This window comes from Hyla sarda, chromosome 4 (assembly GCF_029499605.1).
Source record: "Hyla sarda isolate aHylSar1 chromosome 4, aHylSar1.hap1, whole genome shotgun sequence".
Classification (NCBI taxonomy): Eukaryota; Metazoa; Chordata; class Amphibia; order Anura; family Hylidae; genus Hyla; species Hyla sarda.
The window spans coordinates 122,275,011-122,291,625 of record NC_079192.1 but is presented as its reverse complement, the minus strand read 5'-3'; the positions used below and the strand labels follow the sequence as shown (position 1 = coordinate 122,291,625).

At 40.0% G+C, this 16,615-nt stretch overlaps 2 protein-coding genes and 1 long non-coding RNA gene across 9 annotated transcripts in view; 1 reads left to right on the top strand and 2 right to left on the bottom strand.

Annotated features, from left to right (window-relative positions):
* Positions 1-16,615, bottom strand: part of CEMIP (cell migration inducing hyaluronidase 1) — a 130,609-nt gene that overhangs the window by 69,107 nt on the left and 44,887 nt on the right. For 2 of the 4 annotated variants that reach the window (XM_056571973.1, XM_056571970.1), the window contains exons 2-3: positions 5,119-5,212; positions 443-583 (exon numbers count right to left, since the gene is read on the bottom strand). In XM_056571973.1, coding sequence (XP_056427948.1) covers positions 443-583; positions 5,119-5,191 — 214 coding nt within the window. In that variant the 5' untranslated portion in view covers positions 5,192-5,212. Of the gene's footprint in view, positions 1-442; positions 584-5,118; positions 5,213-5,480; positions 6,285-11,406; positions 11,422-16,615 lie in introns of those variants that run through there. The other 2 variants (XM_056571972.1, XM_056571971.1) reach the window with 2 other exon arrangements.
* On the top strand, positions 1,447-14,917 carry LOC130368396 (uncharacterized). Its single transcript, XR_008892447.1, has 3 exons — positions 1,447-1,554; positions 1,771-1,868; positions 14,790-14,917. It is a non-coding gene; the product is annotated as an uncharacterized LOC130368396 (long non-coding RNA).
* LOC130368387 (cell surface hyaluronidase-like) overlaps positions 14,708-16,615 on the bottom strand; it is a 118,329-nt gene continuing 116,421 nt past the window's right edge. For 3 of the 4 annotated variants that reach the window (XM_056571967.1, XM_056571965.1, XM_056571966.1), the window contains one exon: positions 14,708-15,033. In XM_056571967.1, the coding sequence (XP_056427942.1) occupies positions 14,885-15,033 (149 nt within the window). In that variant the 3' untranslated portion in view covers positions 14,708-14,884. The remainder of the gene's footprint in view (positions 15,034-16,615) is intronic. The other variant, XM_056571968.1, reaches the window with a different exon arrangement.

Below are 16,615 nucleotides of genomic sequence, written 5' to 3'. Positions count from 1 at the left end.
GGACTGTCCCCATCATTGTATGTTGAGTCTGGTTTCAAGTTACAATGGTCCAGAAAAGACCATTGTATGCTGAAACTATTGTATGTTGAGGCCATTGTAAGTTGAGAGATCACTGTACTCACAAGCATTCAGAACACACATTAAACAGAAACCTGGAATAGAATGGCTAATCTGACAATGCTAATAGTAAATAGGGTAAAGTTCACACTTCTTATTATGATTATTCTCATTATCCTTACAATGTGTATACAGCTGAATCCAATTTGACTCAGCATTTGGGGAATCCGCTTATGAATTTACCCGCTGCCAAATATTATGGTCCAGCTGATCAACAAGGTTTGTTTAAATAAATAAATGAAAAAAAAGCAACATTTTCAGCTGAAAGTCATGCCTCTGGGATGTGTTTCTATAATTCACATATTAGAAGAAATATCTGGCTTACCGCCGCCGGTGATATGTATGGAGTGTACAGTTACAGAAGACGTCAGAAGGAACTTTTTGCCCCCATCAATAGTCACATGATTTTCTTCACTGGGTTCTGGGCGCCAAGGCTGTAATTCAGGGTCTTCGTGCGGGCAAATGCCTTGTATAAAAAAAAAACAAGTATTACAGTCTAAATCACATGTATTTTTTATGTACAACACATTATGTCATAAATTCTAACACTCTATCCATGTGCATGTTCTTTTATGTCTATATAATTAAAAATAATAATTTCTTCCTTGTAAAAAGAACGTGAATCACCAACAAGGTTTACAAGGTAACATCTGTGATGTAACCAATGAAGAACAGAAGAAGGTATCGTCCGAGTGCTAATGTTCATTTATCAAATTGTGTGGGAGAAAAAAAATGGAGTAAGAACCAATCACAGCTCAGCTTTCACTTTACCACAGCGCGTTAGCTGAGCTGTGATTGGTTGCTGGAGGAAATCACTCTAGTTTTTCTCTCACACAGTTTAATAAATCTGGGCCTTTGTTTTTTTGGACACACTGAACGTATAAACTTAATAAGCCAAATAAAACAGAGTTGTTTGCTAGATCTTTTAAGTATCCATTTGTGTTATATGTGAAAAAATATATGCTACAAAGTTAAACTGCTCGAGGTGTCATTGGGGTGTGGGGTTTCAGCACTTGTTGTTTCCATTCCCTTATTAAAGGAAAACTGTCACATATTTTCTCCCGCACTATCTGTACTGGTGGATAGTGCGGGAGACGCTGATTAAAACGAGCCCTACCTTGGTCTGATCCGCGTCGCCGTTCGCCCGCAATTGTAGTTTTAATCTCTGTGTATATCCTGCTGTAACTGGCAAGGGCGGGGCTTCTGCGGCCAACTGACACTGACGTCAGCGCCGCTCATGAACATTCATGCCCCCTCCCTCCAGTTCTCCTTCTCTTCGCCACTCCTAACCAGAGGGAGGTGGGATGAATATTCATGAGCAGCGCTGACGTCAGTGTCAGTTAGCCCGCAGAAGCCCCGCCTGTGCCAGTTACAGCAGGATATACACAGAGATTAAAACTACAATTGCGGGCGAACGGCGGCACGGATCAGACCAAGGTAGGGCTCGTTTTAATCAGTGTCTCCCGTACTATCCACCAATACCTGTGAATAGTGCGGGAGAAAATATGTGACAGTTTTCCTTTAACTTGGTGGCAAAAACCTGTGTTAAAAATTCCCTTTCCAAAAGAACTGTTGGAAAACAATAGGATGAGGAAGCGGTCAAAGTGTTTAGTACATTGGGTGAAACACATACTATATCCTTCTGTCCTGCAGGAAAAAGCCTGGCACTATGATAGGGGGCCCGTATTGATCTCTGCAGTGGAGTCCCTTTTTTTCCATATATGACACAGATGTTGAAACTTGTAACCAAGGTCAGTTTCTTTCTGGATAATAATGGCCGTATTAGTTGACATTTTTGAGACTTATGGCCATTTCTAATTGTATGCAGTATAAAACATTTAATATTTAAACATTGTACTATCTTATCCAGTAGACTGAACAAGGTAGCCCAGAACCTGGTTTGCGAACCTGCTATAACAATGATCAAAATGTTGCACATCATCTAGTGTATGATGATACCAGAATAAGAAGTGCGTCCTTCTTTAGTAATAACAATAGCAATAGTCACACTCAGTTCTTTTTGCGTCTATTGCCGCTATCTTTTTGGCTAGCATTGTTATGGGGGTGGTCAAAAGTGAGAATCCTATACAGTTTACCATTTGCCATTGAAGGGAGGACTAAACTGAGCTTTTGCTGGGTCTTTTGGCAGCTGACCTTACTGTCTTTATGGTATATACATGTTTATTAGCAAGTTAGTTTGTAAGTAGTAACCTGACTAAGAGGCCACTTCTTATTGGTTTAACAATTGTTCGTAAATGGGCTGTGCAGTTTTTTATATACCCTATTAAGCAATTCTAAGCACAGGTTAGTAATGGGGGGGGGGGGGTAGGGGTCGACCCCTGTTCAAAAGGATATACAGTCATGACCGTAAATGTTAAATGTTGGCACCCCTGAAATCCCAGAAGAGGGTTGCAGTAACACATGTTTTGCTATACACATGTTTATTCCCTTTGTGTGTATTGGAACTAAACCAAAGGAGGGAGGAAAAAAGCAAATTGGACATAATGTCACCAAACTCCAAAAATGGGCTGGACAAAATTATTGGCACCCTTTCAAAATTGTGGAAAACTAAGATTGTTTCAAGCATGTGATGCTCCTTTAAACTCACATGGGGCAAGTGACAGATGTGAGCAATATAAAAATCCCACCAGAAAGCAGATAAAAAGGAGAGAAGTTCACTTAGTCTTTGCATTGTGTGTTTGTGTGTGTCACACTAAGCATGGACAACAGAAAGAGGAGAAGAGCACTGTCTGAGGACTTGAGAACCAAAATTGTTTTTCCTTACTGTAAAGTGCTATGGAATATGTTGGTGCTACAAATTATTACTATCATTCTTCTGTATCACATATCATTACTGTGAACCAACAGACTTTTTGTCATGATTCCCACCAACACACAAAAATGGGAAATTTTATTTAGTCTGAACTTTTATTTATGACATCCTCTAAGGTCCAGACAACTGGATGTCCTCCCAATATTGCCCATATTTTGTGCAACACTGTCTGCAAGGTCTCACAATGGATTCAGCCGCAGTGCCGCTACATTAAGCAATGACTGCAATCGGTTTATTTTGGCCAAAGCTTCACAGTTCATATGCACAGACAAAACTGATGTGAGTTCGTATTTAAGCTTATTCTGTAAAGCTTTTTTGTAAGTTCACACAAGAAGACCGGTTGCAAAATATCTGTATTGTTCAATGGCCTCCAGGGAATGTGCTCTCTCTGAGACCAAGTCCAACACAAATAGAATGTGATGATATTTAATGGCAGCCAATAAAGATCTAACACCTAATACAACAAATTGGTTGCAATTCAATTTCCACAGCAGGAAAATGTAGCAATGCAACCGTTTCCAAGTGTCACTTATTTTTGGCTATTTCTAAACTATTTTTGGCTATTTGTACAAATGGCAGGGAATTAAAACTATCTAATAGTAAATATAATCACAGGAAGTATATTGTATATACTATATACACATAGACACAATGGATTAAAGACCTAATCTTCAATTCTAGAAAATAATGTGTTAACATAAATAAAATTAAAAATTAAAAAATGATAATTAACAAAAATACATCATAACAATATTTAGGAATGACTCATTAGAATAGTACTCTTATCTTCAGGCTGTTGGAGAGATGTGGTAAGAATGTAATTTTACACATATTTTATTAATGTGTCTGAAATAGACAGTTTTTGTCTCGACATGCATAATACTGAGACCAGGTTAAGATTTTCAGAATACACAGCAGTACAGGAAACTGTAATGTGTCAGTCCAGAATACAGACTGGAACAATAAGGGTTAAAACAGCTTTTCCAGGGCTTTTTTAATTTTTTAATTAATGACCTATCTTTAGAAAAAGACCACTAACCTCAGATTAGTCCACAACGGTCTCTCACAGAATTTACAAGAAAAGAAACTCTTATACAGAGGTACAATATAGGACTATAGAATTCTATGGATGCTTAAAGAGGACCTGTGGGCAACAAAAAGGTTCTTGATATTTCCTAACATTCCTGAGATATGAGGATTTATAATTTGTCTGACACTTTAAGAAATCAGTCAGATGGGCACGAACTTAAAGGAGATATTCAGTGGTGAAAAACGTAACCCCTATCCTAAGGGTATGGGATAAGTTTCGGATCGCGGGGGTCCGACTGTTGGGGCCCCCTGCGATCTCCTGTACGGGGCCCCGACAGCCCGTGGGAAGGGGGCGTGTTGACCACCGCACAAAGAAGCGGCTGACACGCCCCCTCAATACAACTCTATGGCAGGGCCGGAGTGAAGTCTTTGGCAATCTCTGGCTCTGCCATAGAGTTGTATTGAGGGGGCGTGTCGGCCGCCGCTTCATGCAGTGGTCAACCCGCGCTCTCTGACCAGCGAGCCGGAGCCCTGTACAGGAGATCGTGGGGGGCCCCAGCGGTCAGACCCCCCCCCCCCCCCCCCTGCGATCTGAAACTTATCCTCTATCCTTAGGATAGGGGATAAGTTTTTCACCACTGGACTACCCCTTTAAATTTAATAATGGGAGCGGCTATAGGTAATGGGTGGGATTATATAGTCAGGGGGTGTATATAAGCCGTTACTAATATTAAAGGGGTTATACTGGAATAGAAAAACAGAGTTATTTTCTTCCAAAAACAGCACCACACCTGCCCTCAGGTTGTGTATGGGACTGCAACTGGGCTCCATTCCCTTGCATAGACTGGGTGTGTACGGACATCACAAGGGGGCGTGGTCGTGATGTCATGAGCCTCCCGCCCCGCATCGCCAGTCATCTGCGATAAAGTTCGCTGCGTGCACCGGATGACTGGGGTGCCGCAGCCGAGATAGCAGGGGTCCATAGCAGTGGGCCCCCCACGATCAGACATCTTATCCCCTATCATCTGTCTAGGGGCAGAGTACCCCTTTAAAAGCAATCTACTATTAACTGCACATATTACTATGTATTTAAATAGACAACACAAGGTGATATCTTTTCAAACTATGAATTAACTTACCGTAAGCCCCAGAAGTAAATATTGCTGCAAACAATAGTAAAGGCAAAACTTGTCCAACACTGCCAGCAGTCATGGTCCTGGGAGATCGTCGTTCCTACAAAACACAAGATATGGTTGATTTAGGTGAATACTTGTTCAGATCCTCTTACCTGAATAGCAGCCCACATTGACATGACCCAATTCACTGACTTGTACTAGTTTACAGGCCAAGTTTTATAGACAGTTCTGTACGTTGAACAACCAGTGCTTTATAATGTGGCCTTCTTGAAATGACATGCACAGCCCTCTGCCAAATACACTCAACCTTTAGCTTACACCCATCCTGACATGCTGATCACAGAGAAGTCAACGGGTGTGCAGACCTGACACAACAAGATAACACTAGATGTTATAGAAGACCGGGCTGTATTCTTCTGCTATCCCTGCTGATGCTATCCCTCCTGGTCAATCGCCGTGACCCAGAGACAGATTAGGACCGTTTCATGTTGACATGGTGAATTCGCTTTATCCTCAACACTTTTATAGTGCTTGCAAATGAGAATTCTGACATCATGTAAACTTGGCTTTGGTTAGCTACCATGTGTCCGGTGTTCCTTATCTCTTCTACAAACCAACAGTAGACAAATGGTATGAACTTTACAATAATCTAACCGCATGCGTAAACTGTATGAACTAGACAGCAAGACACAACCGGTGTATCTAGGTCAGGTTAGATAATGCCTATAGCCTACAGTATGCTATATATATTATAATACATTTCTGTTATATATATTATAATACAATGATCCCTCAACTTACAATGGCCTCAACATACAATAGTTTCAACATACAATGTTTTTTTTCTGGACCATTGTAACTTGAAACCAGACTCAACATACAATGATGGGGACAGTCCAGATCTGTGAAATGTGTCACAACTGGAGGAACTGACCAATCAGAATGGGCATTTTACTGGTAAATCACCTCTATTACTGAAGTGTATGCACTGACTGGCTGTCTGGTAGCGCCCCCTACAGTACAGGGAGGAACTACAAGTTCTGTACTACTCCTTACCTGTGCCAGGGTTAGCTGCTCCTTTGGACACCAAGTAAGGGCGGCTCCATTTGGGACACTGTGTACTGTATAGGACCCTGAAGAAGCTCCTGTTCTCTACATAAACCATTGTTTCCCAACCAGTGTGCCTCCAGCTGTTGCAAAACTACAACTCCTAGCATGCCCGGACAGCCGTTGGCTGTCCGGGCATGCTGGGAGTTGTAGTTTTTCAACAGCTGGAGACACCCTGGTTGGGAAACACTGACATAGACAGTGATTTACAGCTCCCAGCAGATCTTTCTTACTTTTATATGTAAGGATTTGCTTTATCTATATTAGTTATCTACTTATTTTTCTTTAATCTTCACCTTTTCCTATTTTTGGATGACATTTTGGGGCTTCAGAACCAATTACCACGTTTCCATAGAGTTATGGTCTCAACATACAATGGTTTCAACATACAATGGTCGTCCTGGAACCAATTAATATTGTAACTTGAGGGACCACTGTACATTTCTGTTATATATATATATTATAATACATTTCTGTTATATATATTATAATACATTTCTGTTATATATATATTATAATACATTTCTGTTATATATATATTATAATACATTTCTGTTATATATATATTATAATACATTTCTGTTATATATATATTATAATACATTTCTGTTATATATATATTATAATACATTTCTGTTATATATATATTTTAATACATTTCTGTTATATATATATTATAATACATTTCTGTTATATATATATTATAATACATTTCTGTTATATATATATTATAATACATTTCTGTTATATATATTATAATACATTTCTGTTATATATATTATAATACATTTCTGTTATATATATTATAATACATTTCTGTTATATATATTATAATACATTTCTGTTATTTATATTATAATACATTTCTGTAATATATATTATAATACATTTCTGTTATATATATTATAATACATTTCTGTTTTAAGTCCTCCAACTTTTTAATGTATTCAGATATGAAGACAGTTTCTAACTAAACTTTAGACTGTGTTGTAGGCTTTAAAACTATGGATGTAAAATGGAATGTATCTCACGGACAGCAAAAGCTCCATTCGTTAAGAATATTAAAATGACTGGGTATTCCAGGAAAAAACTTTTTTTTTTATATATCAACTGGCTCCAGAAAGTTAAACAGATTTGTAAATTACTTCTATTAAAAAAATCTTAATCCTTTCAGTACTTATGAGCTGCTGAAATTGAGTAGTTCTTTTTTTGTCTAAGTGCTCTCTGATGACACCTGTCTTGGGAACTGTCCAGAGTAGAAGCAAATCCCCATAGAAAATCTCTTTTACTCTGTGCAGTTCCCGAGACAAGCAGAGATGTCAGCAGAGAGCACTGTTGCCAGACAGAAGAGAACAACTCAACTTCAGCAGCTGATAAATATTGGAAGGATCAAGATTTTTTAATAGAAGTAATTTACAAATCTGTTTAACTTTCTGGAGCCAGTTGATATATATATATATATATATATATATATATATATATATATATATAAGAAAAAAAGTTTTTTCCTGGATAACCCCTTTAAGGACTTTACAGGTCACACATACTAGTGTGCTATAATGCACTTATCTGCAAAAAAGAAGCTTGAGAAGTTATATGGTGCTTCTCTTTCTTTCTTGGATTTCTATGGAATGCTTCTTCAGACATGTGCACATCACAGAGGCAATCTGGCCAATTTCACTGTATTTCTCCCTTTAATTCCTAACTGGAAAGGCGCTACCTGCGCTCACCTCCACAGCACTCACATCATTACTCTTCTAATGCTGGCGCGCTCCGTGCACGCTCCTCTTAGCTGGAAGTCTGTTTGCTAAATTTACACTTTCAGGAATTTTCACTCTTCTGGTTTCCAGTTATCCTTTGCTTTGGTCACATAATCCATTGCAGCAAAATATTTATGAAGACCGGCTATAATTTGCTCCATTGGATAAACCTAGCACTCAATCTTGCAGCAGTCCAATAGTAAGTCACGCTTTCATATCACAACGTACATATCGCCAGGTTAGCTAACAATAATGCCAGCTGGGTCAGGATATAGCTGGATGAGTCCTGTTAAAGCATTTACTAAATCCATCTGTGTATTCCCTCATGGATAGGATGCTTTATACAGTCCGCCTTGGAAAGACGCCTGGCAGCAACCCCTGGATATATATTCGGATTCCTGGCAAACCATTGCTGTCAAATTACTTCCAGCTGTAGTCTCATCAGCAAGGCTGCATACCAGCACAGTGGAGCGAGCATTGGCTCCTTGTGTGACTTTAAAGGGGTACTCCGGTGGAAAACTTTTTTTATTTAATCAACTGGTGCCAGAAAGTTAAACAGATTTGTAAATTCCTTCTATTAAAAAATCTTAATCCTTCCAGTACTTATTAGCTGCTGCATACTACAGAGGAAATGGTTTTCTTTTTGGAACACAGTGCTCTCTGCTGACATCATGAGCACAGTGCTCTCTGCTGACATCTCTGTCCATTTTAGGAACTGTCCAGAGCAGCATATGCTTTCTATGGGGATTTTCTCCTACTCTGGACAGCTCTTAAAATGGACAGAGAGGTCAGCAGAGAGCACTGTGGGCATGATGTCAGCAGAGAGCTCTGTGTTCCAAAAAGAAAAGAATTTCCTCTGTAGTATTCAGCAGATAATAAGTACTGGAAGGATTAAGAATTTTTAATGGAAGTAATTTACAACTCTTTCCGGCACCAGTTGATTAAAAAAAAATAAGGGGTTATCCAGGAAAAAAACTTTTTTTTATATATATCAACTGGCTCCAGAAAGTTAAACAGATTTGTAAATTACTTCTATTAAAAAATCTTAATCCTTTCAGTACTTATGAGCTGATGAACAACTGTTGAGTTGTTCTTTTCTAAGTCCTCTCTGATGACACCTGTCTCGGGAACCGCCCAGTTTAGAAGCAAATCCCCATAGCAAACCTCTTCTACTCTGTGCAGTTCCCGAGACAAGCAGAGATGTCAGCAGAGAGCACTGTTGCCAGACAGAAAAGAACAACTCAGCTTCAGCAGCTGATAATTATTGAAAGGACTTAGATTTTTTAATAGAAGTAATTTACAAATCTGTTTAACTTTTTGGAGCCAGTTGATATAAAAAAAAAGTTTTTTTCCTGGAATACCCCTTTAAGGGCAAAACAAAAGAGACAGGTTATTATAGGTGAGTAGCCCAACCACGAAATTAGCATTGAGTACCAAACAAACGCATGGCATTGTACTGCATTCAATTATATACCCGGGAACAAAGTCAAGTTCTCTGATCTCAAAATGCCCTGGGAGAGCTCTTAATAAAATGTTAGGGAGTTGCTTGAATGACAGCGTTTTTGCTAACACTTTTATTTTACTCTGCGTAATCGAAACCACTTGGATATCAGGCAGATGAGGCAAGAAAACATCTACATTTAGCGGCGCTGTCAAAGTGCTCTTATGGATATCTCTCTAGGTATTTCACGTGCCCTTAGACGCATCTGAATGTGACCTGTGTCATCATTTCACCTCACACAGTAGTATTTGGAATCATCCTGTACAATGATAATAACATATGTTCTCTCTCTTAGGGTTAGCCTAATACCACCATTAGTAGCATTCCTGCGCTTATTATTCAGTAAGAGTGCAGGAACTGCTATATATCATTGAGCTGGGTTATTTGTATACAGTAGGGGATTGTGTTACAGATAACTAAAGCAATATGTTTTTTCCTGATGGTTCAATGGATTTACTATATATATATATATATATATATATATATATGGAGATCTATCACAACCTGTGGAGAGGCAAAGTTGCCCAGTTGCCCATAGCAACCAATCAGATTGCTTCCTTTATTTTTCAAAGGCCTTGTTAAGAATGAAAGAAGCGATCTGATTGGTTGCTATAGGCAACTGGGCAACATTGCTTCTCCCCAGGTTTTGATATATCTCCCCCATCTATATATATATATATATATATATATATATCTTGAGAAAGGCTTCATTGTGAGGCTGAAACGTTGCACTTGACTTGGTGGGTGAATAAATACACCTTTTTTCTGCCATTGGAGTGCCGCTTTCCTTTTTTGGAGTTATATATATATATATATATATATATATATATATATATATATATATACACATACATACATACAGGATGTTTAATCTATTACTGAAGGCACACTAAGGCAGGGATGTGCTAGGACAGTGTTTTCTAACCAGGATGCCTCCAGCTGTTGCAAAACTACAACTTCCAGCATGTCCGCATGTCTGGGGATTGTGTTACAGCTAACTATAGCAATATGCAATTCCTAGATGGATGTGAAGAAGATTTACAATATGTATACACACACACACACATATATAAATATATATATATATATATATATATATATATATATATATATATATATATATATATATAGTAGTACATGTATTGCATATTATCTATTACTGAAGGCATGCTAGAGCAGGGATGTGCTAGGACAGTCTTTTCCAACCAGGGTGCCTCCAGCTGTTGCAAAACTACAACTCCCAACATGCCCGGACAGCCAAAGGCTGTCCGGGCATGTTGGGAGTTGTAGTTTTTCAACAGCTGAAGGCACCCTGATTGGAAAATACTGTGCTAGAACATAATAAAGTCATCGCAGACTTTACACAACACCAAATTAACCTTTGACTATGTAAGTCAATGATTATAGTGAACTTATCCATACCCTCATAAAAACGTATTTCTACAATTTACTGGAAACTTATGAAGACAAACATATGTCCTACTGTGATCAATACAATAAGTTGACTGGTTCTACATGATACATGAATAACAATATACAGTTAGAAAAGGGCACCCGGTTATCCGGCTGTGGAATGTCCCTATACCGATGAATGGATCTGTCATCGCTAAGTGTCAGGCACACGTGTCCTCAGCAATTATCGCCTTTCATTCTACCCTCACTTGCAAAAACAACTTCAAAACTCAACCATACAGGTAAAGTGTAGACCATGTTTAAGTGATGGAGCTGAACCATCAAGTTTTTGTTCTTTGAAGGAGAAATACATTAATCAAATGGGAGTAAATCCTGGAGCTATGTTCTGACACTGGCAAGGTCCAATAAACAGCAAAAATGTAATAAACTAAACAAGCTGGGTGATTTCTGTATATACTGAATAGACAAGTTAGAAAACACAGTGCAGTACACTATAGACAAATCACATACCTGCGCGGAGTGTTCGGTATTACATGAGTCGGCAGAAAATGCCAGTGCAGGCCAACCTGGCACACGTCAGACAGTGATCATGGGGATCTGACTGACTGGAGGGATAAAGCGCTTTGTGTTCCAAGAAAAAAACATATCTAGTAGAGACCAATATATGGAGGGTGGAATTTGACCACTAACTCATAGACTACCAAACAGGGTAGCCCAAAAAAACCCTTTATTTCCCATATATCAAGAAAATGTGAATTTAAAAGTGCAATCTTTATTGAAATCGGGTCGCACTTAATGGTGTTTTAAAAATATAGAGCACCATATCGTCCTACTTGTTAGATTCTATATGCATATAAATTGGACCAACTGGTCTATGGATTGAATGAAAACTGGAGCGGAGAAGAGGTGCCTGCAGATCACCTGCATTCAGCGCTATTGTAGGACAATGGAGCTCAAAGTTAAAAACTTAACATGGCCCCCCTGGCTTATGCAATACATGTAATGCTTGCAAAGTGCCTTTCTTTGTGTTCCAAGAAGGTTCATGTTCAAGACTCTTTAAGTTCTAAGTCAAGATAACACCCATCTGTGACTGTGCGCCGTCCTTGCCAGTGCCATCAGGTCTAATCATAGGACTGTTGTAGGAACTATGTTGTTTAGCAGACAGCTCTTCTCTGTCTGTAATTACTGTCATAGCCTATGATTTGAGGCAAACTCCTGCTGTGCCGCCCTTATCCTCAGCATGGATCCATAGGTGATGTTGGTATGCGAGCTGCCAAGCTCCTAATACCACATAGCCCATAAGCACCTTGCTGCGCTTAAGTCAGTCCCTGGTGAGCGAATACCTCAAATATGTAGATTAACCACAGGATGAAACATGATATCGAACACATGTAATGCTGACTTGCTATTAGAAATTGGCAAAATCTGCAGGGACATGTACAGAACAGCTAAAAGAGAACTAATCTTATAAAAGAATGCAAAAAAAAACTTCACAACAAATACCTTCCTCAAATACAACGTAACAACGAAAGATGATAAACAACAACACCAAGTGTTTGAAGGAACCTCAATGAAGTGGCCTACAGACTGACGAGCCTAATGGTCAAATAGGCAGGACCATTGGCCTAAGGGCCTCATAAGCAACGTAGGAATGAAACAGAAACAGTAACCTTCAGAGGAATGATGTAAAGTCCAAATTCAGACCAATCTGGTGAAGAATGTGACATAATAAGGGTTTATTCAAATGGGGCAGATTTATTGCTGAGCTTTCTATAACTGAAAAATATTGAATAAAAGTTAGGCTGCATTTCTATCAAGTTTAGGGTATACAGCAGTCGAATCTGGCAGGGAAATTTCCAAAACCAGCTCCTGCCGTATCCCTGCCGTGTCCCATTCATTTCAATAAAGGTGAACAGAGTCAGCTATTGATTACGGGGAGCTAATTTTCCCACTGTATCCAGCTAAAAAGCGCAGCAGACCAGAGTTTTCAGTCCGATTCAAAAAAACTGAAAAGGTGGGAAATGGTCCATTTGGAGTTTGTAGCTGACACTGGTCCCCTCATTAAAATGAATGGGATATGGCAAGGGTTCGGCAAGGATATGGCAGAAAGCAGTTTTTAAGTTTCCCTTCAGGATCCGGCTGCTGTATGCCCAAAGAGTGTGCATGAATTTCCTGACCAGATGACTAGGACAGTTTCAGATGTTTTTGCATGAATTTTTTGCATGAACCTAAAGGAGTACACTGGTGCTGGAACACTTATTCCCTATCCGTAGAGGATAAGTGTCTGATTGCTGGGGGTCCAACCACTGGGACCCCCTGTGATCTCTTGCACTGCACCCCCCAGGTAGGGAGCGTGTGGAACCCCACACAAAGAGGCGGCTGACACCCCCCTCTATGTATCTCTATAGGAGAACCGGGGATACCCAAACACTGTATCTCCTGCTCTCCCATAGAGATACATAGAGGGGGCATTTTGGCCGCCGCTTAGTGCAGGGGTCGACACGATCCATTCCTGGGGACTGCCGTGTTGCTGTGCAGGAGAATGAGGCCCCCCCCCTTTGGATAAGGTCTAAGTTTCTCTGCCCCGGAGTACTCCTTTAAGGCCAGTTTCAGAGCCAAAAGACTATTACAGCCAGAAGTCTTGTCCCAACTAGGATTAAATGACCCAAACTGAAGGTATCATTCAGACCTATGATGTCTTATGATCACGTAATAAGGCCAGCGGTCAGGCTGGGACTTGCAGCTGTAGTAGGGACTTGCAGCTGTGGCTGTATTACACTTATCTGAAATTGGCCAAAGGTGCACTTATATGGACCAAGAGAAATGATGAACAACAACCAAATCCCAAGGTTGATTTCTACCATTAGATAAATGTTTACAATATTACAACTACTGTATTCTCTAATCAATGACTTTATGCTGAATAATAATGCAGAACACCAAAGACAGGTCACATGACAACCATTTACATTCAAAACAGTATGTAACAATTTTCATGCCTGTACAGTTCACTTTTGGAAATTATAAAAAGTATTTTTGTATATTACTGATGTTTTGCCTATTTATACCAACAGAGCTTAGTACAAAAAAAACAGCAACCCATTGCTTTTATTTACTACACTGCACAACAAAAAACCTGTAGACCTTATTGGCTAATATATTGTAAGCAACCCATTGCTTTTATTTACTACACTGTACAACAAAAAACCTGTAGACCTTATTGGCTAATATATTGTAAAAAAACAAAAACAAAAAAACACTTGCCACATTACAATTCCAAATACAGGAGGCTTGTTCCCCACTTGAACAGTGTGCAGTCATCTAACCCCTCTGGCTATATCTATCTAGAGCCACTGGTGTGTAAAATGTCCAACACAACATTTCAGAGCTATTTATTCAACTTATTAGCCATTAGGTTTGTTAGCCATCATATATTCCTATAGAATCGAGTAAGACATGAAGAGCACTCAGAGACTATGATAAATCTAGTTCTTTCAACCTAAAATGCAAAAATAGTAATATCATCAACATTTCTAGAAATACTGTATCTTACCTGACTGGATGACGGACAGAACTTACCGTGCGATCTGCACCGTAACATCTTCCCGGTCCCAATGCAAAGTGATACAGTGTAAGAAAAACAAATATCTCCTACCAAACAAGCAGGTGCACAGAATTATTGTCATGTGAAACATATATAGTCAGATATAAGTTATTAAATAACTAGTGGCAGATTGACCCATTTACAAGAAGCAGGTGCAGGCTTTAGACTTGGCTCTGGATAATAATACAATCGTTCATAAAAAGGAACTTATATCAAGAAAAACATTTATTTACTGGAAAATATAAACACATGACAGTATAAAAAAGGCATAATAATGTCTCTTCTATAGGTCAGAACATTTTCAGGAACTAACAAGAATTGGAGTTGTGAGAAGAACAGATACTCATGATGAAGAAGGACACCAGCTCAATAGTCTTTTTATCCCTAAGTTTTTGGAGTTGGACATCTGTATTCAGTCAACATCAGTGGCAAGTAAAGTTGTATGGATGCCGCTCTTTTATCCGGACTGCTATTAATGATTTTAATCCAAGATGGGGTAGATAGCCCTTTATATCCCACCATGGCAAAGCTACCTGAAAAAAAGTAGAAATGATAAATACACTGCACGAAAAAATCAAGGAATCACTTGTAACAACACAATGTAACTCCAAGTCAATCACACTTCTGTGAAATCCCACTGTCCACTCAGGGAGCAACACTGATTGACAATCAATTTCACATGCTGTTGTGCAAATGGAACAGACAACAGGTGGAAATTATAGGCAATAAGCAAGACACCCCCAATAAAGGAGTAGTTCTGCAGGTGGTGACCACAGACCACCTCTCAGATCCTATGATTCCTGGCTGATGTTTTGGTCACTTTTGAATGCTGGCGGTGCTTTCACTCTAGTGGTAGCATGAGACGGAGTCTACAACCCACACAAGTGGCTCAGGTAGTGCAGCTCATCCAGGATGGCACATCAATGCAAGCTGTGGCAAGGAGGTTTGCTGTGTATGTCAGTGTAGAGTCCAGAGCATGGAGGCGCTACCAGGAGACAGGCCAGTACATCAGGAGACGTGGAGGAGGCGGTAGGAGGCAACAACCAAGCAGCAGGACCGCTACCTCCGCCTTTGTGCAAGGAGGAGAAGGAGGAGCACTGAAAAATGACCTCCAGCAGGCCACAAATGTGCGTGTGTCCACTTAAAACGGTCAGAGACTCCATGAGGGTGGTATGAGGGCCCGACATCCACAGGTAGGGGTTGTGCTTATAGCCCAACACCATTCAGGACGTTTGGCATTTGCCAGAGAACACCAAAATTGGCAAATTTCGCCAATGGTGCCCTATGCTCTTCACAGATGAAAGCAGGTTCACACTGAGCACATGTGACAGACGTGACAGAGTCTGGAGACGCCGTGGAGAACGCTCTGCTGCCTGCAACATCCTCCAGCATGACCGTTTTGGCGGTGGGTCAGTAATGGTGTGGGGTGGCATTTCTTTGAGGGGGCCGCACAGTCCTTGCCAGAGGTAGCCTGACTGCCATTAGGTACTGAGATGAGATCCTCAGACCCCTTGTGAGACTATATGCTGGTGCGGTTGGCCCTGGGTTTCTCCTAATGCAAGACAATGCTAGACCTCATGTGGCTGGAGTGTGTCAGCAGTTCCTGCAAGAGGAAGGTATTGTTGCTATGGACTGGCCTGCCCGTTCCCCAGATCTGAATCCGATTGAGCACATCTGGGACATCATGTCTCGCTCCATTTACCAACGCCATGTTGCACCACAGACTGTCCAGGAGATGGCGGATGCTTTAGTCCAGGTCTGGGAGGACATCCCTCAGGAGACCATCCGCCACCTCATCAGGAGCCCAGGCGTTGTAGGGAGGTCATACGGGCACGTGGAGGCCACACACACTACTGAGCCTCATTTTGACTTGATTTAAGGAAACTACATCAAAGTTGGATCAGCCTGTAGTGTGGTTTTCCACTTTTATTTTGAGTGTGACTCCATATCCAGACCTCCATGGGTGGATAAATTTGATTTCCATTAATAGTTAAATGTGCTGACAACAAAATCACACAAAAATGATGTAAAGACAAAAGTATTTCATACGATTAGTTCATTCATTCAGATCTAGGATGTGTTATCTTAGTGTTCCCTTTATTTTTTTGAGCAGTG